Source organism: Plectropomus leopardus, chromosome 7 (genome assembly GCF_008729295.1).
Source record: "Plectropomus leopardus isolate mb chromosome 7, YSFRI_Pleo_2.0, whole genome shotgun sequence".
Taxonomy (NCBI): domain Eukaryota; kingdom Metazoa; phylum Chordata; class Actinopteri; order Perciformes; family Serranidae; genus Plectropomus; species Plectropomus leopardus.
The window spans coordinates 16,776,330-16,802,319 of NC_056469.1; the positions used below are offsets into that span (position 1 = coordinate 16,776,330).

Below are 25,990 nucleotides of genomic sequence, written 5' to 3' on the forward strand. Positions count from 1 at the left end.
CTCGCGCACACCACTGTTAAAGCGTGTTACCAACAAATGAAAACATGTAACATGAGGTTCCTTGCATTTTATTTTTGATATATTTCTTATTTTTGTTAAGAAAAAATAAACCAAGTTGTCGTGATGTTCCCAGATCATTACAATACAAAATAAAATGAGTTGGCTGTTTATTGTTCTATTTTTAAATGTATTTATATCTCCTGAAACGTCCCTGAATACTCTGAAAAGCGTTATATAACTTATCATTATCATTATTATTATTATTAGTATCATCATCAAATATTCTCAAAAAGTGTTACTGATATCATCAGAGTGATCCGAACTGATCGAAAACCAATTTAAGTGAACATCTTACATGTTCTCTCGTTCACACACATGCGCGCGCACAAACACACACACACACACACACAAAAAGAATTCATCTGGGGCAGACTGACGCACACCCTTAAAATAATAACCCATGTAAACACGGGTAGGCCTACATCGCTCTTCGGTGTGCAAATGGCATCAGTGCACGTAACGACGCCGCGCCGGTTCGTAGGAGTGTTAAGGTGAGGGTGTGTTAGAGGCCAAATGTTTTGGTAAACCCGCTACTTCGATGAGCGTCAAACGAGAGAAGGGCCTGGTACACAGTGCGCCCATCGGACTATGCCTTCCACAGCTCGGGAGGAAAGCAAAAAAGGGAGCGGACAGGCAGAGGACGGAGCGACGGACAGCGACGACAGCGGCCGTCTCGTGTGCGCTCTGGAGATGGAGATGACAAACCGCAGCCTGCACGGAGGCTCCAAGGTGGATTGTGTAAATTGCGATGGCTTGCTCAAATCAAACGGCGGCGACTCGACAGTGTCGGTGCCGCTGTCACTTCCAGGGAAGCGGACAGCTCACATGGAGGGAGACGACCTCTACAGACTGCGGGACAGAAAGTTTTTATTAGAGGATAAAAAGCGGCTTTGCGCGCTAGCCTTGGGCACCGCTCTGCTGGGGATACTGCTCATGATCATCCACGCCGAGACGTGTCCCCGCTTCTATAAACCGGTAGGTTAACTAATAAGTTGGTCAAATAAGACCTCACCTCTTAAAACTGGGTGCATAACCAAATCAAGTGATCATTGAGATGTACACTTTGGTCTTGTTGGCACTGTAAACAGCATGTTGCCTATCTCTGTTTCCACTGCAGTTCTGATTATGATGCACTGTGCTAACAAATATCAAACCAGAACTTGAGCTAATATAGTACATGTAAACCAAAACATTTAAACATTACTTAAATGCAACTACTCTGTATTGTCAGCTGTTTCACACATTTTAGAGTTGGCCCTTTAACTCACTGTCAGATAATAAATGAATCAATAAAATCATCACTATCTGGCTTTCAGCATCCTGCAGTAGATCTAAAGCCTGTTAACAATGCTGCTGTGTTGCTGCATCTCAACTCTTTTTGTCACAGTTACAACTGCTCAACATAGTTTTACACTCAGACTCTAAAGGAACAGACACACAAAAATGTATGTATATCTATTAAGCTTTGTTATGTCATGTCATATTTCAGTAACTAAACTGATCCAAACTGGTGCAGAAAAAACATCATTACACAACTGGCTCTATTTGTTGTCACAACAACTTCTCTGATTAGCAGACAGCCCCATGCAGCACAACAGCAAAACCTGCACCTGGGTTTTGACCCCCCCTGACCCTCTGATTAGTTAGTCCATTTCCAGACACACTATTTGGTAGCACAGCCTCATGACATTAACATGCAGATCTCAGTGGATAACAATGCCAGGCCACACAATCAACAAATTATTAACTCCCCCCGACTTCCTACAGCACACGCCAGTTCCACATGTGGAAAAAAGTTCTCATGCACGCCGCGAAAAACATCAGACCACCTCCATGCTGTGAAGTCAGTGATTGATTACAGTGTCAAAGAGCCCCCACATTTCTTACTCAGCTACAGTCTTTTGAGAAAACTGTGGAAATAGGGCCTGACCTTCTGTGTTCAGAGAGTTGGACTCTGAGAGGCATGGTCGTGAAATTAACGACGTTGGCACGAATATGACATTACTATTCCAGTTTACAAATACGAACCAAGAACAGGTGTTGTCTGTCCATTCCTAACAACAGGCATCAGCTTCTGTACCATGGAAATGCTGATGCACTGGAAAAGTGTTCCCTGCCACAGTTAAAGCATATTATTTTGGAGAGGCTGCATTGCTGATTTAACCATAGCTTATATAACTGTTTTCAGCACTCGTCTTTAAACTTCTTGTGATGTCCAAGTCATGAGTGTGAGCTGTGACATCTTCGCCTCTGGCTGCTGACTGACATGACTATTGGTCACGTAGAAGATGTCTTAACAAAATATAGCATCTTTGCAGTGGCCAGTATTGCTTTTTTATTTTTTTAAAGTCATATACTACAGGATTCTTTGGAGCTGCCTTTGTAGGCCTATCAGATCTACAGTCTGCAGAGTTATATTTTAAGCTTACCTTTGCATGGTTATGCAAGAAAAACAGGGCTATTTATGGCACAGTTTTCCACATTTCACCTCTTCCCCTACAGCGAGATTGCTCCCAGTACTTTAGGCTATCTTTCCACATCATTTAGTGTGTAATTAGAGTGTTTGCATGGCCAGTATAAAAGTCTCTATGTTTCGAGTTTGGCTGTGCTAGAGCCACGAGTGTGCACTTTGACCTCATGTCCTCTTTTCTGAAACACTTTGACGAGTTTCCTGGAGTGACAACCCAAAACAATATCCACATGAGGTTGAAAAGACAAGCAGGACGGCCAGTATTTAAAACACTATTCCTTAAAGTTTGAAGTTTTTATGAGCTCTACACACTCTGATTCTCAACCTGGTGTGATTGTAAAATTGCAGGTTTGTGGTCCAAAAGTAGAGCAAATTCGACATCAACAATCTCAGATTAATTTATATCTGACATCTGAAGCTGCTGAGATTTATTTTCATGCTATGATTCTCTCACAAAGATCACACTGTTAAACCACTTGGTCTCTTAGTACTGATACAATAATATAACCTACACGATCACAACAAATATACAGACTATTGTTGTGATATACATCCTAGAAATGGTCTCCCTCACAAGGAAAATCTTATTAAATGTTACAATATTTTGTTTAAGATATAGACATATTGTCATGATTTAACTGTTGGCACTGACTGGAAGCTCAACATGTTTTTGGTTTGTATTGTTTGCTTGCATTGTTCATCTCTCTGCTCATCACTTTCTTCTTTCAGGTTTTTAATCCTCTGTTAAGCTTCATGCCTACTTTCTCCTGTTATGGTTTTAAATGTTGATTGTTTTGCCATTTTAATAGTAACGTCTGGCCAGAGCCAAAGGCAGATTAAAGTGCTGATGTATAATGGACGGCGATTTCCTTGCGTGCTAGTTATGACTCATTAATTTTACTTGCCTGTCAATTGCTAAATACACACCTTTATAATGTGAATGTGTTACGCCTGGACTTCAGCCATTGCAATTATCTAGCATGATTAAACTAACAAAAAAATAATTAAAAGTAAAAATATATATATATATATATATATATATATATATTAAATATATATATATACATAAATATAATGTTTGAGTTTGTTTTTAAGTTAAACAGCAATGAAGTGAAAGCTACATTCTCAGGACACTTAAAATGAAGTCCTCAACATTAAAATGAAGCTTTTTTAAGTGATGTAGCCCATATTTTCTGTAAAATCACAGGGTAATAAGTTGACTCTTTCTCTGTTGAAATGTAGTCAATTTGTCACCCACACACTGAAACCTGGCTTACATACATCATACAGCCCACATGCAAATTGGCATTCACGTTCAAATTCTGCAGCCCCGTGTGGAACATATCGTTAGTCACCCTTAAACCACATTCTGTGTATTACCACATTTGCATACATTAGCAACAAGGTGAAACACACCTGAAAACTGCCTTGCTAAACATGGGCCAGCTGCAGTCATACATGCAAAAACTTGCACAAAAGTTGTTGGAATTTTTAGAACTGAGCTGACACTACCAGAAGTGGCAAAGATCAGACCCCACGCATGGATGTTATCTGGCTTGTTTTGCTGATCATTCACAACTGGAGAGCAAGAAGTATCGCAGTGAGCTGCAGTGGGGATTTGTGGTTATGAAAACATGTTGACTATTGTGTCATGAACCGTGGTCCTCCTGCAAAAGATCGTTTTAATATTACTGTAGGACAGTTCTCAATTCCAGACAGTTTTCTTAGGGGCTGATGAGACACTGCAGCAAGTTTGTAAGACAAAAAAACAGCAGTGCTAAGAGTCCCATGGATCAGAATGGGAAACCTGGCATTCTACTCACCTTTGGTCTTAGATAGTGAGTGATCAGCCACACTTCTTCTGTAAAGTATCTTCGTACAGCTTGTCAAACACCAGTCCCCTGATTTTACTCTTCAGCACACATCCAGCCAGGAATTTTCCAACATTATGCCGCGTTTGACTTGGTCACTGTAACGAGAACAAAATGTACATTGTCACCAAACAGTGATCATAGAGTTGTTATCAGGTAACCTCACAGTGAAATCAGCTTATGCAGGTTTTGGTTAGAAATGAAGGCATAGTTTGGATTTTTTTTGAGTGCAATGCTTATTATAGGGTATTATTGAAATTCAATGCATTACCTACAGTAGATGAAAGTCGGCACACCTAATGTTTGAAGAAGCAGTCACAGGAACTGAGCAATGTGATGCTGTGGGCAGGGGCAGCAGCAAAACGTATCTAGCCACCTAAAAAACAGTATACACTATGTTTAGAATCTTATGGTTATTTTGGGCTGTTTTGACAGCTCTTTCTGACAGGTAACTGAAGCCGTTATCTATGCTTTCTCCCAAGCCACCAGACGCCTTTGACAGAAACAGTAATTTTACTGTTGAATGAACTAACCGATCAATGCACCAGTAGACCAGAAACACCCGTGTTCTTCAAAATAAAATAACCATTTTTGTCAAGGGAGTCTGGCGATTTTGGGAAGAGCATTGATAACAGCCTCAGTTAGCCATCAACAAGGGCTGTCTGATGGGAAGGTAAAGCGGTTAAAATACTCTCAATATAAACTGATATTGATTTTTATAAAAGCTGGCCATTTTTAGGTGGCTAAAGTACTTTTTGTTGCTACCCATGTCCACAGCAGTACATTGCTTAGTTTCAGTGCTGGTACTTCTGTCTGATTCTCAAAACTGGGGGGATGCTGGCCATCATCTACTATGAGTACACTGACTATCATACAACCCAATTTCAAAAAGCCTGAACCATCCCATTAACTAAACCTTCAAATGTGACGTCTCATTTTCTGTGACTGTGCCACAACACCAGTATAACATTCTTCTAGGATATTATAATTATTATTGTTATTATAAGCTACTTGTAAGCCTATCTTTAAATTTATTAGACAATATCTCTAGTTCTTTGAGTGACCTACAACACAAGAATCTACATGAAAGCTAATAAGAACACACAGACTAACAAACCAAACTAGAAAACTCAGAAAACTCAGATGCATGCAGTAAATCTTTGGCAAGTATTTATTCATCACAGTACATACAAACCAGACCACCTTCTTCGCACTGGATTTAATGTTTTATTTTTAATTATTGTGCTATGCCTTGGGTGGCCTGTCCTTGTGATGGTTGCTCGATGTCCATCCAAGACTATGAGAAACAATCCGTGTTAAGGTTTACCCCAATAAGCTTCACCAGGCCTGAAATGAACCAATATGAAAAATGTTACAAAACCAATTAAACTCGGCAAGAAACATGTTGTTGAACTCTCTGTTATGGAATGTGGTGAATTGTTGAGCTTTTGGTCCTCTAATTAGCCCTGGATGAAATACAGACGTGATGTGGATGCTACGGGAGAAACTGTGGAAAACAGCGTACCTTGCCAACAGACGTCACACCACACCACCTACACGCTCAAGTTTTCTCAAGTTTGAAAGTTTGTAATTATCTTTTTTACTGTAAACCACATTAAACTACACTTCCCGTTAAAAACTTCCACTGACGTCGCATCACTTTCAGTGAGATGCATGACTGAGGAGTATAGGTGCTCTTTAACCTGCTGAGATAAAGGTGGCAGACGCTTGGGCTTCGTTCTTAATTCATTTGTGTTTCCGGCTGTCAGTTCTTTGGAATGTAAAGTATTTAATTATAAGCGCTCCTGTTACTCAAGTTGAGTGGCTTTAATGTACCTTTTTGCAATACATTACGGAATCAGTAATTCAACTTTTATTAGGCCTAAGTACTGTAAATTTATAATGAAGTGTAGTTTGGAAAGGCAAAATTTACAGAGTAGCCTACAGTTATACTGTTAAACACCAACAGCAGGATATTCCATTTAAATTAGTACCGAATCATCTTTTATGGAAAGGAAATCTCTGACAAGATGGTTAACACAGTTTTAACAGCGTCACAGATTGGAAAGGGATTGATTATTTACCATGGAAAGCACATTCAAAATACAGGAAAGGTATATTTTCTTACTGAAAAGTAAATTTTTCGTGGGTGTATCTTAATGTGCATGTAATGAATCCCATGTATACTAACTGATCGTCCATAAGGGCTGCAACTGTTATTTTCATGACTGATTAATCTGTTAATTGTCTTTTCCATTAATTGATGACTACTAAGTCCAGTGGTTCTCAACTTTTTTCCATGTCAAGGAACCCTAAATTGATGCACATTTAATCACAGATATGATTAGATTTCACTTCAGGGACCTCCATCTGAAAAGATTTTAGTTGTTAGATATGATTTCGAGTAGAATTCTATATTCGTCAACTCAAGTTGAAAAGATAAACGTGGAGTAAGTGAAATTTCAGAAAAGTCCCTTGGGCTCACTTCCACTGTGAATTAATGAATTAATTAATAATTCACATTTTCTGGAGACCCCCTCAAACTCCCTTTAGGTCCCCTGGTTAAGAACCACTGGTTTAGTCAACAAAATGTCACAAAAAGCATGGCCAACAGACCGTAACCCAGTAGTGTTTAATTAACAGTGATACATACATTTTTCATGGCACAGTTGTTCGCTTGGGATGGGTGAGGGATTAAGTCCTTCTTGCAGTTTAGCAACTCCATCTGTCAATCTGTCCATCCTGTTTGTTTGTTTCTTTCTTTTTTAAGTGCCCTTTGGCTAGTGGATACACAGCTTTAAGGGGACATATTGAAATAATAATAATCTCTGGGGAAAGTTTTATTCTGTATCCTATTGTCCTTTTTGCTCCTTAAAAACAGAAATTGGTTTAAAATGTATTAACAATACACAAAGGCTCAGCTGACTATTCGCATATGAAAGCTTAACTCGTTGCTTAAAGAGAGCCTGGAAGACACCCTGTACCATATTTACTGTCTTCTGCTATTCAGTGCATGTACACATAAAAACACATGAAATGTTTGAAAATGTTTAAACATGTAGGCCTATATAATGTATCCACTGGTATTTTTCTTTAATTTTGGTATATGTGTTAATGTATTATGTCTTATACGTTTTTCTTTAAAAGACCAAATATTTAGCTATCTAACTAACTATATAATTTGCAAATACATAATGTATTTAAATAGGATACTTCCCCATGGACAAGCTTTAAGGTTTATCAGGAAGCCACTTTGGACTGCAATAACCATATGACTGTTTTGAATTTTTTATTTCAGTAATCTGCTGTAAGTGTAATCATAATTTCTCCCCACAGGACATAGTAAGCGCTTCTATTCAATATAGATGCTTGTGTTATCTTTCAACCCCTCTCATCGCCTCCTGTGAGCACAGGAAACCATTCAGTTTAAGAGCATTGATAAAACTTTGATAATGAAGAGGACTAATAAACAAGATCAACTCTTTACGCCTTATCTCCCTTGTCTCCACTTCCTTGCCAGGGCTCAAACACTGCCTTATTCATCAACTGTTCCATCAGCCTGTCCACTGGGTGTCTCCTGATCCTCATCATAGCCTTCCATTATAAGGACATCAGGGTGAGTTTGCCTCTCCCCCTTTGTTTCCAACAGTCTGGATGCCCTAATTGTGATGTGGTGAGAGCCTGTCTGTTGATCTTAAGGGCTGGACTTGCCATATTTTGTGCATCAATTTTCATACCAGTAAATGTTTGTCCCAAATTATCCTGGTTAGAATGATTCTTTGTTCGAGACACTTGAGGGCAATCGTTTTAGAAGGAGCTCTCGGTCCACTGATGGTAGCCTCAACACTGATTATCTGTGCTATATTTGCTGTGTGCGTAAAAAACCCTGGACGAAAACCTCAGCCCACACAGGCATGCACAATGTTGCAGCTGCGCTATTTTTCCAATCCACATGGCTCGCTGCCGTTGTGTGTGAATTCAATATACATGAAGGGATTGGTTGAAATTAGACAGAGTAAACATTCTTTTATTTGCCCTTGTGCGCACTCACAGCATGCGTATTCAATAAAGTGCAGAATGAACAACAAGTGCAGAGAGCTTTTCTGTCAAGCTGCTGGGTTTATACTCTCACCTACAGTGTTTTCACTTTGGTTGCAAGTCATGTGTGTCTGATACACACAGGACCATGCAAGTGCAGGGACAAGATAAGGAAGGGTAGGTTAAGGGTGGAGACTAACCCAGAGATAGTTCAGCGATGCCTGATGTAACTTTAAATCTTGGGCCTCAAACGTGACAAACTAAGTCAAACAGAGAACATCAAGATGCTACAAATCAATGGAGCAAAGAGAGGAGAAAGTGGACTTTCACATACATTTTTGAACAAACTGAGATACAGTAAAGCTTTATATTGATTAGCACATTTCTCACACGTGAATAGTAGGGGTGTGCCATATCATAGCATTCAAAATAATACCAATATAATTTTTCATATAATCCAAAAAATCATATCCAGATATTGGCAGTATTTCAACTTTTTGACATAATGGGTTTGATGGTCAGTACTAAATACACACTCACACACACACACACACACACACACACACACACACATACACATTACAACTGAAAGAGTAGAGGAGGCATGCAGGTCCAGGTGGACCCTAACTCAATCTCTAAGGATTTTTCCAAAATAGAAAGAACTTGCCCATTGATTTATTTTCTATACTAGTCATACATTTACATTTGTTTTCATCTGGCAGCTGTTAAGATCTTTTTTTTTTTACTGTGCAATTAATATGTTGATTTTTAAAAAAATTTTTTTTACATTTTTTGTTTAGTTTTTACTGAATATTTGAAGGCAAACTGTTATGTTTATTAAGTATTTTTTTAGTATGTTGTTGTATCATCAAGAGTGTTGTTATAGCAAAAATACCCTGAAATATCAAGATAATATTTTAGGGCCTATCGCCCAACCCCTAGTGAAAAGCTTGTACAAACTAAACAAATATAACAAATATACAGTTCTCTTAGCACAGACCTTCACAAACAGGATGTACTGTACTGTAGATGTGTATTTGCATTTATTGTATCTGTGTTTTTAGCTTAAGATGCAAAATACACATACATGCAAATATGTGTATCCTATCATGCCACATAATGATTTAAATTTTGTGTGACCAAGTAAACATATTGGATTGAATTATTTTTTAATGAAAGGATTTTAAAGGTGTTTTTACTGTGCAGCTGTCAATACAGAACTATTTTAATTTGTACACTCCAAGGTTTACAGTCGAATCATAAAAACTGAAAAGCACAGTAGTTGTGCACATCCACAAACAGTTTAATGCAGGTGCTGGACCAATATTAGATTGCAATAAACAACATAAAGAAATGTCCGCCCACCGTAGCTCCCTTAAGTGCAAATTATTAGCACATCCACAAGTGACATTTTGAGCTAATGATCTTCTTCAGAAATCTAAAAAGCTACAGTGTACACACCTTCCTTTGTATCATAAAGATTGCATATCAAGCTGTGCAAATAGCACTGCTTTAATAATGTCATCAACTAGTATTGTAAGAAAACGAGGTGAAATTGGAGCCAAGTGTTTTGTTTATACATTCGAAATAGAGGATATGTTGAGTTACACATATTAACAGCAAGATGTGACTTTATTTCCACTGGTTTCCATCAGCACTTTTATTTTCTTCTCTCTCTCTCTCTAGGTGCATTTCCAACCCCTCTCTTTTTATGTGCATTTTCAATTTGCACATAAACAAAATGCCAATGCCAATACAATCCAATACAATTGGGGGAGGAGGAAACATCAAAGTTAGCATTGCCCTGGTTCCCTTGACAAAAAGCCAATTGGATTTTTCCATTGGATTATTTCAGAAAATAAGATCTGTGGCAAATAAACATTTATGATGCTTACACAATTTGTTCAGCAAGATAATGTTAACAGATGAACACCACTTCAAGATGTTTGAAGCTAAAATGCAATTTGCTAGAAGTAAAAACCTATGGGTAGGCTATGAATGAACCACACCACAGTTGCATGACTTAACATCCCCTCAACAATGAGGCTGTACAGCCGTGTTTGGCATGATGACACTTTATAGTCTCATTTAGCCACATATTAGAAACAGTCTTTTTTAAGACACATGAGGGCTCTAAAGTTCATAAGTGGGGTATTTACTGATGTGTTTTATGTCACTGAACAAAACCACCACCACAAAGTCACTAAAGCTTGTGGTAACCACAGACCTTATTTCAGGCATCTAACCAAAAACCCATTCAAATAGCCCATTGACTTCAAGACGAGGAAACCCGGAGCGCTAAAATGCAAACTCATTTCCGGGATTCAGGACTCACTCCCATACTACTCAATGGAAAAGGATTCAGCAAATAAATGATGACATACTGTCATGACTTACCTTCATTGCCTAGGCCACTGCAAGCTCTCTTTGTTATCTCTGGAAGGCTTGTATCACATTCTTTCACTTAATGCTGTCACCAAAACTCTTCAAACAGCACAGAGCCATGATAGCTGTTGTTTAAAACTCTCCATATCCATTGTCTGGTGTGCTGTAGGTAATTAAACATCCATTGTTTTCCATTGTTTGAGGTTTGGTGGGCGATCTTCTTCTGCAGTGATATAATGGTAGTTGACAGGAGAATTAGCACCACCCACTGTCTATCCTGATAAACCAATTCCAGTAGTGCATGGAAAAGCACATACATTTGCATTTTCTTTTGCCTAATTTCTGAAAATTTGGTTAAAATTTGCACTATAACTTCTGCCTTTACTGTCCTCCTCCATCTTCAGCTGTTCATCATTGACCACAACCAGGTGGATTGGCATATTGCCATGACCAGACAGAGAGTTCTTCTGATCATTCTGGAGCTGTCAGTCTGTGTCATCCATCCTGTTGGCACATACTGGGAGGTGGGCCTCCAGCCCAACTCCTCTTCCTCAGCCACACTCTGTGTTTCCAACCACCGTGGCGAGCACATGATCAACGTGGAGCTGCTGCTATCAGTGCTGATGTTCCTCCGCTTGTACTGGGTTCACAGAGCCATCCTGCTGCACAGCAAAGTGCTGCTGAGTGCCTCTTACAGGAGCATCGGCTCGCTCAACAACATCAACTTTACCTTCCGCTTTGTACTCAAGATATTGATGAACAAATACCCGGCACGCACACTGTTGGTCTTCATCATCTTCTTTTGGATCACTGCGTCCTGGATGCTTACACTGTGTGAGAGGTAAGAAAGAGAAATATATGTGTAATGTCAGAGGTCAAACTAGCAAAAAACTGTATGATGTAAATTTTTTGTGCACACAAAATATTAGAATAATTACATACCATTTTTACAAATAGGAGACACATAAACTTTTGCACCAACTCAGATATTTAATTTTTATAATAAGAGGGACATACGTCAAAAATTGCAATGGTTTTAAATGGAAAAGCATTCAATGAACACTCTACCCTGAAATGTAATATTATGTCGTATTCACATGAAATCAGGTAGACAGTAGATGACAAACCAAATATACTTTTGGTGGATGAGGGCAGGCTAAATTAGGTGAGGATGACAGAGAATACTAGCAAGGGCCAGATGTTATGTAGCTCCTTTACACAAGGCAAAAATATGGGCAATCTGGTTAATTACTGGGCATTGCTAGAAAAATTACATTAAATAATGAACACGTTTAACACAAGTTATTTCATTTAATTATTTTATGCCATTATTTGTGAACAATATGGAATCAGCATTGCAACATATTGTCATGCATGTTTTGTTTTACCGTCCTGCCACTCCATATTTTTTGCTTTACCCTGCTGTCCAGAAGATGTTGCCCATCTGCCGTCTATTTGTCTGCCATCTACTACTTGATTCCATGTGAATGCAGCTTTATTCATAAACTGAACAATAAAAAGATTGAAGAAAATTGACACCATATTTATTTCTGTCAACAATTTACGAAGCTACAGCCAGCAGATGATAAGCTTATAGTTTAGCTTAAAGACCAAAAATAGGCTAGCCTAGGCAGAAATGGCTAGTTTTGCTTTGTCCAAAGTTTAGTCATGGTTTAAAAAATATGAAAAGCCAAGTTGTGGTTTTACTGACTTCCTGGAGTTTCTAGAGGCGCTGGTAGATATTCTTTTTTTAAATCCCTTTGAACAGCTATCTGTTTCCACCTATTTCCAGTCTTTGTGTTAAGCTAACCATCTGTTGCCTGCATTTCATGGTTAGCCTAAAATTATGGAAGCAGTATCAATCTACTCAACAAACTCTTTGCAAAAACACAAATACGTGCAAAATGTCAAACTATAGCTTTCTTTAACGCAACATACAGCATGAATTTGTGTGTACAAGCTCAACTTAAAATTTCACCCACCTACTAAAGTAATGTTCCTTTGACACTGTCTAATCTTTTCTTGATCGTTCCTAGTTTTATGACACAGCTGTTCCTACTCAACAAATATTGACTGGACTCAACACATAGCAAAGGTAACAGCAAAAGAATGCCAGTCGTTTGATTTACACAATAATCCCCATTACCTATTAGCTTAACGCGTTCTGCACGACCATTAAGAGAGTGAACTTTAACTACAATCAGTTATCATGGACTGAACAAATGTGTCTGCCCAAGGCACATTTTTCTGTCAAATCTAAGGAGAATCAAATTAGGTGAGCAAACAAAGTTTTTATTTATCTTTCAATGGAAGACTTTGTTTGGATTTTAGTATCAGCGGCATTTGTACCAAATAGTGAATAGAGTTTTCCAAATCTTGATATCTTTAAGAGTGGACAAAAATGTTCCTGAATGGTATTTTGTAATACAAAGTAAGCTACCAGCACCCATGACTAATGTTTTAGGATTTCTTTCACTAATACTCTCTATTATGAAAGTAAAATTGTGTTTGCTATTCTCTTTATCACAGGTGCCTACACACATGCAGGCATGCACGCACGCACACACACACACACACACACACACACACTAGAGCTCTGTCTATCTTCCCCCAGACTTCCACTCGCCGTCACACACATTAAATAACCTAAATGTGTGCATAGTTTAACATTCCTCCTCAAACCTTGATGGTCAATTTGACTTTCCTGTTCAGAATGGATGTCCAATAACTGATTTCAATCATCAAATCATCAAATTCTATGTTGTTACTCTGACAAATTGCTCTTTAAAGTCAGCCAACTAAACGTCAACTTTATCCACCACAGTCTGTTTGGCTGTTTGAACAGTGTGAGATCATTTGTTCATTTGAACCCTAATGGGAGGTTCAGCCTTCACTTTCACATGTCTCAGTCTTGTATGTTTTGGTTTGTCAAAAGTAATAAAAGAACTTATGATTGATCACTGATAAGACCACCAAACCTTTTAACACTGAACTGTTACTCTAGCCATGGTGATTACCAAATCCACGAGTCAACACGCACTGTATGACCTCTGTCTGGTTTCTACCGAGTGTACATTGGACCTGTGCTTTATCATGTTTTACAAGTTTACACTGGTACCCACCTCCAGCCTTTATAAGTACTGTAGAGCATCAGCACAGATAACACAGTTTGATTAACAGACCTCACCTTTATCAAATTCAGAAGACTCATCGTGCACAGGAAATGTTTAACTTATTTATGTTTCTAAGACATAAAGTTATCTGTCACTGTAATAACAACAAGGTTCCTGGAAAAGACTACATAACTTGTTACTTATTATAGAGACATGGATTGTTGCAAATGGGAATTAAACAATTAAGAGCTTCCAATTACTTTATTCCAATTAATTACTACTGTAACCTAAGGAGACGTTAAGCCAGTTTATCAGTAGGTCAGTTAAACATGCAATAATTTGAAATTTGATAAGGTGGGGCAATATTATGATATTAACAATAAAATGATATAAATCTTGTGGTAGCTTTGATATTTTTAAGCAATATTAGGTCTTTGTGGGAACTGATGTCCTGCAGGACATCAGTGCAGAGGACTGTTTTATGGCAATGAACGTTGGATATATTCGATTTATGGAGACTGGATTTTTACAGGACTTTTGAGTCAATGTAATGAGGTAAATTGATTTTTTAATTTACCACTCCATATGTACTTTTTTCCATAAACAGTTTGTGGAAGGTATCCTGAAAACCTACCTTATCAAGGCATATACAGCCAACATAAGGTTACATATACAGTGATAGAAGATTTTCATGTCTTTCACTCCTATATATGGAGAATATGGTTTGCCTCTAAGATTCATTAATGTATGACTATTTCAATTTTTAAAAAAAAATTAAAATAGAGCATACTTTTCACAGTCATGTATCTGCAAATCAAAAACTGGTTATAAACTTAACACTTCCAACTCAACTTAGATAACTGTCTCACTTTATCTTTAATTTCTTTATAATACATACTGAACTAGTCATTTTAAGTTGAAAATGGTTATGAAATTATTTTCTCCCTCCTGCAGAAAAACTGACGCAACAACAGGCAAGATGGACACGGCAATGTGGCTCATAGCCATCACTTTCCTCACAGTGGGCTACGGGGATGTGGCGCCCAACACCAGCTGTGGCAAGGCGGTGTGTCTCTTCACTGGAGTCATGGTAACTAGGTTGGGTTGCTTTTCGAGAAAAAATGTTACTTAAGAAAATGATGATTTAATTCTCATGCAAGATTTCTCATGGAATACAAAGGTTTCAAAAACTGTTTTGTTTAAATGCTCAAAAGTTGCATGCAACTATGTGCATATAAGTATATAAAAACTCAAGGTGTTTCATTTAAAGTATTTGTCATTGGCCTCTTATCCAACAGTTACTTAGGCAGATCAGCACTGGTGGTTTTTACACAAAAGACAAACACTCAAGTGGATAAACACAAAGGAAGTCTTATCTTTGTTTCACTTCCGTATGTGTTCCTAACCAAACCACCTCTCTTTTTCACTTTCATTTTCATTTAATTTTATTTTGTTGTGTTGTTTCTGCACATGTCCATTTTCCCCTTATACCTTGTTTTCACATAGCTCTGTGTACATATGTGAGTCATCAAGAAGTCCATTAATTTCAATGAGATCCCAGGCCCCCAGGAACCATGCTTGGCCTTGCTTTCAATTTTTACCTGTGGCCACCCGCAGTATTGCAGCAAAAAAAAAAAAATCCCCTGCAGCGTGCAATATGCGTTTTCCCCATAGACCACCATTGTAAAAGAGATGTCTGTAAAACTGTTGTGTTGACAGGACACCTCAAACTGCTAACAAGGTCAACTCTGAATCTTTCTATTATAAATTTATGATCCTCCTTTTTCTTTTCTTTTTTTGATTTGGAATTTGCCTTAAATACATTCAAAAATGGAACTTTTGTGTCAGATTGGGGACAGATTGTGCGCACTACAGGAACAAATTAGCAAACAGAATGATGAATGTAATACGTTTTCTTTTTTCTAAGTGAACAGTTCGACAACATGTTTAGTGAGGTATTGTATATGGACTGCATGCATAGTGGATCATATGTCTTTTAACAAAAGACTTAACAATAGTGGCTACACCTTGTGACAGCCTCTGTCTGGACAAGCCCCCGTCTGGAAGGTTTCTCTTCTGTTCTGCTCCTTTCCCTTATCTTCTGCCCTTCTGTTCTGATTTGCTCCATTTAATTTCATTTGGTTCCATCCCATTCTGTTCTGTTCCATTCCTCCTCAATATATCATGTTCTCATTTGGTCTATTTTATTGCCCTGTGTTGTTCCGTTCCATATTGTTCTGCTCTATTCTGTTCCATGCTGCTCCATATCATCCTCTCTGGTTTATTTCATTCCCTTCCGTTGCAATTCTGTTCCATTGCAGCAACTCTTCCCACATTTTCCTATTTAGTTTTTCCCCATTTCATATCAGGTCAGTTCTTTTTCACCTCTCTCCTGTGCCTTTTGCTTTCTGGCTTCTTCTGCACAAGTTATCTTGGATGCATATAACCCAGCTGCACATCCTAGTGGTGTTAATTCCCCTGTGAGTGTGATTTAGATCACCGCTGCAAATTACCTGCTGCATGACCTTGGTGGTACCAGGTACTCACATGGAAAGGCTAAGGGAGAAAATCTGTCAGTGTGCAGGGGGTGCTGTGTAATCCAGCCAAAACACCTGTATGGAGCAAAATGTCATTGTTTTGCTCACTAACTTTTCTCCTTCACATATTATGAGGATAAACTGTGCAATTTCATCATACGGTACTGTGCAAAAGTCTTAGGCCACCTTAAACTTTGTTATTTTAGCAAGATTGTAATGATCATATGCATTTATTTCTCAGTAGCCTCTTTACTGTAATACAACCAGAAAAGTATGTATACAGAAATGTATACAGTGTTAGAAATTCAAATATTTCAGTGTAAAACAACTTCCATAGGCCAAAGTTGCAAGGAGTCAGTGTGGCCTTCCTGTCCACCTTGCATGTCTTGAGCTCTCTTGGGCAGACAATATGAATCTTGCCGTGTATTTACACCAGATTGCAATCAAGATATGATTCCATGTTTCACACTAAATATTGACTCCAGTCAGAAGCCCTTTAACTGATGTATATATGTTGTATATGTATGTATATATATAGCTAAAACAACAAGTATTTAGTAGCCTAAGACTTTAGCACAGGACCATATATAAATACAAAAGAAATAAAATAGAGAGAGTATCACAGTCAGTGTAGGAGCAAATAAAAGCAAAACGAACCGTTCAAAGTGCATTCTTTAAATTACAGCAAGACAATATTAAGGTTTCTATGGTAATGCAAAGGAGTGCCAAGGCTGAGACTAAACAAATGATGGAAGGGAAGGTCAGAGATAGAGATGCAGGGTTAGAGGGATGGGGAAATGATATTTCAGATAAAACACAAAGCGTTACAATAAAGTTAGATAAACAATAAGTCACTGAGAGTGAGGAGTGGCTGTGTGTTTGAACAGGCAACAGACTGTAACTCACTGCCTCACCCATGCTGCGTTAAATTCTGGTTCAAGCAGATAAGAATCACCACCGTGGTTCTGGATGTGGGCACGAGTCCGCTTCAGACACCTCCATGACAGAGTGGAAAACAATCTTTCCCCTCTCTCTCTCATTCTCCATCTCCCTTGTTTTTATAAGCTTCCATCCTTATAAGGGAAAACTTTCCACCGTATCCATTTTTAGGTGGTTTATTGCCTTTGGCACCACTACAACAGAAGGGTGTGCCAACCTGTGCCCGTGATTTGGAAAAAAAAAAACAAAAAACAACCTCTTACTCCCATCAGGGCAGTTTTGGGAGCCAGTCACTCGGGCTCTCACACCTGTAATATAGCTGAGCGCCTCTATGGTCAGCACTTCTGCTCGACTCCAGCCATAACTCAATTTGCAGCTGTGTTCATGGGTTGACAACACTGTTTGCATCCCATTACAGTGTGTGGATAGATCCAAGGAAAGAGTTTCTACCTCACAGGTTTCATAGACAGAGTCATTTTACATATTTTGTGGCTGTTGGAGTTAAGAATAAATATATATGTTAAAACTCTGCTTTGTTAAGCTCATGCTTGACCTTCCTTCTTTCTCTCTCTTTCTAATGCAAGCTGGGAAGAGGAAACCAGGTAAAGATTTTTATCATTATCCACAGTGGACATTAAATCAGCGCAGTGTTTTGTCTGTGTTTCCTGTGACGTGTCTATTTGTGTGACTGTGGATGTGATTCGCTCTGCTGCCCCTTTTGAATCCTCACCATCACTCTGCAGTTCCATGTCCAGCAATAGCACACAGCTATTCTCAGAGGAAAGCAGTGCTACAGCAGAGCCACAGAGGCCCGTGTTTAACCATTGAACTTTCTGTGTAAATATAACTTTGATTTATTGGACGGAACCATATGAGGTATGAAGATCAACATTTTTGAAGAAGTGCTTTCCCTTGAGGGTCATGGCAGAGCACAAGTTGACGATGCAGACAAATTCCGGCTTAAAATCAGACTGTAAAAGTTAACATCAGTTTCTCCTCTGAGTTCTGCCTTGCTGATGTCACTACAGTATTCAGGGTCAATCTAACCCTTTCTTAAAAGCTTTTGAGAACACAGGCAGATGGTAGACATATCAGTAACCAAGCCAACCCCCCTGTGTGTGTATGTGTGTTGGGTTTTAGGGTGTAGCCTGCACTGCCATGCTGGTAGCGGTCGTTAGCAAGACGCTGGCATTGAACAAAGGAGAGAAACATGTGCACTTCTTCATGCTGGACATCCAGATCTCCAAAAGGGTAAGAGCAAAAAAAGTGAAGTTATTAAGCAAATGTATAATGTTATAGATAATATTAAAAGTTTAGATGTAATACGTTTATAAGTACAACTTGGCAACTAACAGATTTATGATTTATTCTTTGCATGTTTCTTCATCAGAAATATGATTTTTTGCATGTACGTACATGGCCATTTTCACTTTCAATTTTGCAGTTTCTCCTGTGTGACAAGTGTCACTTGATGAAGTGTTATTCCAAGGTCTGGCCCATTTACCACAAATCATGCATACTTTACGTTACTGCTAACCGTTATTCAAAACGTGCTGTAATGTTTTAGATTTTTTAATACACCTTCCCTTTTATTTCTGAATGAAAATCAGCTTGCAGAAACTTGAAACTTGTTAAACTTAGGTAATCCATCACAATGAACACCACGTCTGTGTTTTTTGTTGTCAAAGTCACTGGGACATTTCGTGGCAATGCAGCTGTGGTAGTGCAGAATGATTTGAAAAGTCTGTTCTGCAGTGCTGGACAACAACAACGTAATTTTAAAAAAAGCTAAGCACCACCCACTGGCCAGAGCAAACTATCTCATTTTACAGCTGAACAGTGAACTAAAAATATTTTTCTGAAAAAGTAAAAAGTGGCATGAGATTAAAATACTCAATTAAAAGTCCCTTAGATTTGTACTTTGGTACAGTACTTGAGTAAATGAACTACATTCCAGCTCTGGTCAGCAGAGGAACACAGTGACTGAAATTACAGTAATTGGGATTAATGGACCAAGTACAGTAGTATTTCTTTAGCCCTGAAATGTAATAATCCAGTCACTTTAATTACTGGAAAATATGATCTAAATTTAAATAAGTGATATTCATTTTTCAAACGTTCCTTTTTTTCAGTGCAATGGGTTAGCGTTTTTGGCCTGTGAAAACTAGATGTTTTTTTCTCTTATCTTGGTAAGAGTGCTTTTGACTTCTTGTTAAATGTTATCTTACCGAGTGGAGCAACAAATCATGGATACGAGCAAAAATAAGACAAAATTTGTTTGTATATCATTTCTTTCATGAGGCCTATTAATTGACATGATTGACAGCAGCACTAAAGACTCCTCAGCTCTGACTGGTTGTTTTAATTCACATGCTATTAGAGGTAGAAAAGAGTAGGCAGAGAGCTATGATTTTTTTCACAGATTATCTGTCTCATTTAATGCTGTGTGAATATAGAAATATTTTCAGCAAATAAGACAAAAGTTTTTTTTAAAATTTTGTAAAAGTTACCAACTACATCTTTTACAGCTCAGTATAGGTAGTTTATCAAATCTTAAGCTAGAAAATCATCATGAGTGTAGCGTCTTGTGACAAAATAAGCCCTATGACATCACAGGCTCTCTTGCACCAACTTTGACATAGTTTTAAATGAAAATGTCCAATATAACTGGTGTGACAAAAGAGTGTTTTTTTTGTATCACAAGGTCAACTAACCATAGCTGTAGAACCTGAAATAGTGTCTCTCATTTTTGTGATAATATTTATCTAATAGCTAAATAAACTTCCCTATAGAAACATTAAGTAAACAACCACTTGCCCTCTATTCGAACAGAGGTTACTGAGTGTAGTGAGACAAATACAAAGAATGACAAAGCGGATGGAGCAGTCAGGATGGAAGCGTCACTACTTTCCGTGTCGCATGCATGTTTTGGTTTGCCAGTCTTACTAGGAATTTTTTTTTTTTTAGATAAGATACACTAGAGGACAGGATAGTGTGGGAAAAGAGGAGGGAGATGCCAATCCTTTTATAGCATTTTCAAGGCGTCAAAAAGAGGAAATCATCTGATCTCTGTCAGGAAAGAAACTTGTGTCAGTTCAGGACGGTGTAGCAATGGGCAGGAAACTGGTTGAGCTTACGTGTGTGTGTGTGTGTGTGTGTGTGTGTGTGTGTGTGTGTGTGTGTGTGTGTGTGTGTGTGTGTGTAAAAGTGGCTTGCAGAGGACTTGCTCTGTTTGTAGGCTTGGACATGCTTCAAGTGTTTACTTATTGGTGGGAAGCAGGAGGTGTCTGATAAATAAACACTGACAAAAAAAGCTGTCATAAAGCCAGAAAAGTGTTTTAAGAAAATAGATAAATAGATTCATAGAGCTCCTAGAGTACCATTCAGTTTGTGCTTTGCATGCTGTACTACAGCTTCACACTAAACGTTAGAGCAGTGTCTGACTGCTGTAGGTGCACTGCTTTGGAGGATACAACAGTTTCCTTTCTCCCAGTGGCTGCATCCTGTCACTCGGTGCATCTTTATGCGTTGCTTGTGGTTGCTGTGTGTGTTTTTGTGCACATGCATGCTTCCGTCAGAGCTATCTGGTGCAGTCCAGATTTACACTGATGGGAACAAGGGAAGACATCTGGATGCAGACACTGACAGCCTCTATTAATAACCCTCACAACAAGGCCAGAGTGACATCATCACGGGGCAGTTACAGTGATTTGTGCAGGAAGACAAACAGACGTGAATAGAATCAAAGAGAAAGGTGCAAAAAGGTGATACAGGAGAATGTCTAACCCTGACTTCAAGATCATGTGGCATGTTTATTATATTCTTTTATATATGTGAAAATAAGACCTTCACAGTTTTGTTTTATCTTAAATCAGCACCATAGAGCAAAACAGCTAAATTATCTAGATTTAGTCAGATACCTTGGACGGGTTTTAATTTTACTCCCTGCACAAAAATGATTGATATGAATCAGATTCTGAGTAAGAAACATGATAAGTGCTGTGTGTTTGAGTCAAGCTTGCAAGTTGTTTCCACTTTATCTTAACGGTCTTATCACCACGTTTGTGTGCCTGCAACCTTCAAGGTTTGATTGGTTGATTTTGACATTTCAGATCCGCCACGCTGCTGCTAATGTGCTGAGGGAATGCTGGCTTCTGCACCGCACAAACCTGACAAAGGGCAACCGCGGTGAGCAGCGAAGACACCAGAGATGCCTTCTGGAAGCCATCAGAGTGTGAGTTACTGTATCACAAAATGATAGCTTCAGGCAGGATGTCTTTGTGTGGGTTTGTGTCTGGGCGAGGGATGCACAAGGGTGGCTGTTTGTGTGCCGTACACGTGTATTTCACGGGTCATTAACTTGGTGTCAACATGCCTAACCACAGAACCGCAGTTTGTAATGGCTAAATCAGATTGCTAATTAGATTTCTTGGCCCCTTTCATGTGGGCAGGGCATGTTTAAACAAGGATCCTCCCTTTCATTACACAGAATTAAAGGCAAGGTCCATGCATGCTGGCAATTAACAAATGAAATGAACCTTTTTTCACTATTTACTGTATAATTTGTCAGTATTTAGCGATCATCAGGACAAAAAACATAGGAACCATTGTATACTTAATCTTTATTCTTTTTCCATTTTTTTTTAATTGCTCAATGCTGATAAAATCTTTGAGAAAAAAAAACCTCACCTGGTACTGGACTTGGTGCTGGAGCGGAATTGTTATTAACAGTGAAAAAAGGCACATCTGTACACTCATATTCAAAAAAATCATGTTTACTATGCAAGATTTTGGTCAGGGACCTTCTTCGAGGCCTAACAGGTAAGTGAAATCAGCAGTATAAGGAACTGGGAGAACATCACTTGATTAGCTTTAATGCAGAACACTTGTGTCAATCATCGAGTCTTGAGTAGTGGATTGTGGTCCTTGGGAAAGTGAGAACAAAATGAACACAGTGTAACTACAGAGACAGTCAAACACCAAGCACAGCATATGTACAAAATTAACCATATTTACAATCGAATAAATAACAATAGAAAAACATGATATGATAAAATGTATTCATAACAACAAACTCGTATCGAAATCCTCACTCAGGCCCAGTAGTTGCAGTGTTCCTAAGGAGTGGATCCAAAAATCTATCTGCTCTATGCCCTGATACCTAAGGTGTGGGTGGTCATTATAGTGACAGGCTACAGGGTAGTTCACATCTTTGCGTCTTAAGGAACTTTTATGTGTGCTAATTCTTTATTTGAGGGGGCAGGTAGTTTTACCAACATAAAGTTAATCACATGTCATTTCAACAGATCAATTACGTTGTTTGTATTGCATGTGATAACTCCCCTTGCAGCTACTTTAGTTGTTATTTATTTGATTGTAAATATGACACATTTTGTAAATATGCTGTGCTTGGTGTTTGACTGTCTCTGTAGTTACACTGTGTTCATTTTGTTCTCACTTTCCCAAGGACTACAATCCCCTTGATTTCTTACTATACAAGACTCAGTGATTGACACAAGCATTTTGCATTAAGGCTAATTAAGTGATGTTCTCCCAGCTCCTTATACTGCTGATTGCACTTGTTACCCGTTAGCCCTAGAAAAAGGTCCCTGAAAAAAAAAGCAAGTGTGAGTTATGCTTTTTTCACTGTTAATGCCTCAACGCTGGTATTTGCCATGGCCAGAGGTAATACATTTTGGGGTTGTCTGTCCATCTGTGCAAACGTCTGTGCATCCATCCGCACAATTCTTATGAATGTGATATCTTAAGAACACCTTAAGGCAATTTTTTTTATTTTGCAAAAATGGCCACTTAGACTGAATGACAGTATGATTAGATATAATGGTCACAAGTCAAAAGTCAAGGTTATTGTGACCATGTCTGGCTCGTTCTTGTGAACGCAATATCTCAAGAACACTATCACTTAATTTTTTTCAAATTTGGCACACGTCTACTTGGTTTCAAGTATAAACTGATAAGATTTTGGTGGTCAAAGGTCAATGCTACTTTTTCTTGTTATTGAGCCCAGGCTCCTCTTCTAAGAACAAGTGGAGTGAATAAGACAGGAAGTCCACAAATGTGATTGTACGCTTCATTATCCTTACAACAGGATTATGTGTGTTAGACTGTTAGCCTGGGTGGAGGGGTTGTACTTCCTGCTTCACACGGGGCAGAACGAGAAAGAACGAGTGGAAGGCACCTCCACATTTTGAGATGGAGAACATCATATATGAAACCATCACGCTAGTGTTGCCAGAGACTGGCTGCTAGATTGCAATATTGGTTTCCGTATTTCTTTTTTGGTGTTTTTACCCCTCTCAGGTACTAAATTTAACCCTTTTCCACCTATATATGTCAAAAAACCTGATTATTTATAGCTATTTAACAAACACAGCGTGACTCCTGCATGTTGAGTAGTGGAATACTCAGTTCTCTGCATATTCCTCCACAAATCAGGGGTTGTTTATTGTGCCAGGACTACTCTGTCTGTCCAAAACTAGGACGCTCCATGTGTAGATTTACCTTTCAGAACTCATTGGAGGATTTAAATCTTGAATTTAACACATATCATATTTAGGTTTTTTGTTAAGTCAAAGAAATGCTCTGGATCTGGAACACTGAAACAATTTTTAATTGTTTCCCTTCCAGTGTAACATTTGGAATAATGTAAATAAAATATAATTATGTTTGAAATATGACTTCCACATGACTGAGATCTATCTTTTTTTCTACAGATTTCGGCATTTACGTCTCAAACAAAAAAAGCTGAGAGATTACGTCAGTGAGATGGTGGACCTCCCTAAGGTAAATGACAGCTGTCACTGGAATGTTTTATTGGAAAGGCCAGTGCCAAATGAGATGACAAAGATCCCCCTAAAAACACTCGCTATACTTACATAGACTATTCCGCAGTATTTTATTTACAATCTGCTGTTTATTGCTAGGTGTTCAGACACATTAAATGCTTGTTAAAAAATCTCCATAAAATGTCTCAGGAGTCATTTGTTTCAGGAATTCACAGGCCCAGAGAAGTTTTCCATGTGGAATAAACCCAACATACAAAGACATTACCCAGTGCGAAGCACTAATGTGTAATTTGCGCACTTTAAAATACATTTTCCCGATTGATTTATTTGAAAAAACACACCCAGATTTTCCAGACTGCAAGTGTAGCCCCTTGCTAAGATGTCTAAAGTAAACTATGCCATGGCCACTTTGCAATCAGTTAATTACAGTCTGCCTGCCGTGCAGTAAACTGAAAATGCTGCTGTCTCTTACTGACTGAGCCCAGCGGAGCCACAACGACTAAAAAAGTAACCAGATTTGTTGCTGTTGGCTTCTTTTGTGAAATCAGGTTGCTAAAGGGTCTGCCAAATGTAGTGACACAGTTTCTTAGTTGGCAACACTGGGGTGGTTTCGAGTCTGCCCCAGTTAGTTGGCTGTCACATGTGCAATAAAACAGTATGTCAATCAATAAGAGACATCCACTCTCCAAAACTTTACCATAAATCTTCAACATGCATTTTAAATGTGTCTGCACTCAGAGAACCCCGCGCTGTTTTTCTCTTGCAATAACAAAACTTTTGAATGTGCAGATGCAGATGATCATGTGCGACCTCAGTGCCAATTGGAATAACTCCTATCGTGAGCTGGAGCAGCGTATCCTCTCCATGGAGCAGAAGCTTGACGAGCTGAGTCGCTGCTTCCAGCAAACCTCTGAGATGCTGTCTCAGGTCCTACGTCACCGTAACCCAGAGATCAGGTAAACTGTAACATTGCACAGATCTGCTATCAACACAGTGCAGGATGTGGTATCTAAGCTACTCACTAAGGAAAAGAAGTCATGTTTTGTTGATTTCTTTTGCAGGTGACATGGCTACATACACTTGTTATGGAGACAGATAACTGTCCTCAGTGCTTTCTTCTACAGTATCCATGAAAGTGAGATGGTTAATCCTCTCAACCCAGAGCTGCTCCAGACTCATAACATGCTGAACCACTTGGAGGACTGGCATACCTACTAAAGATCTCATCTTCTGGCCCTGTGCTGAGTGCACGGCAAAATGACTCATAGCTGTAAAATTATACAGATAAAATACAACTTCCATCCACTGTGGGAGAATCACACAGCGCTTTTTGAGAAATCTTTTGTGTTTCCAGCAGTTATATTTGTAATGGTGCACAAAAAACTGAATTAATCTCAAACAAGAACTGTGGAGAGCCTTATGATCCACTCCATCAAAGGCTCCAGGGTTTGTTTTCTTATCTGCTACATGCGAGGTTTCATTGAAGGACTTTGTCACTGCCTTATTCCCGTGGAATAAGATACTTATTTTTTACAAATGAATTTTATTTGAAATTTCTTGCAGTATTTCAGTGTTAGCCTTATCACTTTTTTTAAAAACTCTTGCAAATCCTTTTTTTAAATCAGCAGACAGTTTTATGGTTGAATGATTGATTATTGTTCGCAGCAGGCTTACTGAATATAATACAATCACTGACGATTACTCATTGTTCTGATTTCCTCTAAGCCATCAATTGAATTGTGAATGAAATGTGTTTTGATTCTCAAACAAG

At 38.5% G+C, this 25,990-nt stretch overlaps 1 protein-coding gene across 1 annotated transcript; it reads left to right on the forward strand.

Annotated features, from left to right (window-relative positions):
• The first annotated feature begins 432 nt into the window (after nucleotides 1–432).
• kcnn4 (potassium intermediate/small conductance calcium-activated channel, subfamily N, member 4) lies at nucleotides 433–25,936 on the forward strand. The gene is made up of 9 exons (XM_042490530.1): nucleotides 433–1,035; nucleotides 7,922–8,017; nucleotides 11,229–11,665; nucleotides 14,892–15,027; nucleotides 18,554–18,664; nucleotides 21,526–21,647; nucleotides 24,148–24,217; nucleotides 25,009–25,175; nucleotides 25,281–25,936. The coding sequence occupies exons 1-9, from the start codon at nucleotides 649–651 to the stop codon at nucleotides 25,282–25,284; spliced, it is 1,530 nt and encodes a 509-aa protein (XP_042346464.1). The 5' UTR covers nucleotides 433–648; the 3' UTR covers nucleotides 25,285–25,936.
• The last annotated feature ends 54 nt before the right edge of the window (nucleotides 25,937–25,990 follow it).

What these genes read in the sequence shown, in the direction of transcription:
- kcnn4 (XM_042490530.1), top strand. Translation starts at nt 649, where the DNA reads ATGCCTTCCACAGCTCGGGAGGAAAGCAAAAAAGGGAGCGGACAGGCA. An exon ending in GTCCCCGCTTCTATAAACCG is followed by an intron (nt 1,036 to 7,921) that starts GTAGGTTAACTA and finishes CTTCCTTGCCAG; the next exon opens with GGCTCAAACACTGCCTTATT. An exon ending in CTTCTGGAAGCCATCAGAGT is followed by an intron (nt 21,648 to 24,147) that starts GTGAGTTACTGT and finishes TTTTTTCTACAG; the next exon opens with ATTTCGGCATTTACGTCTCA.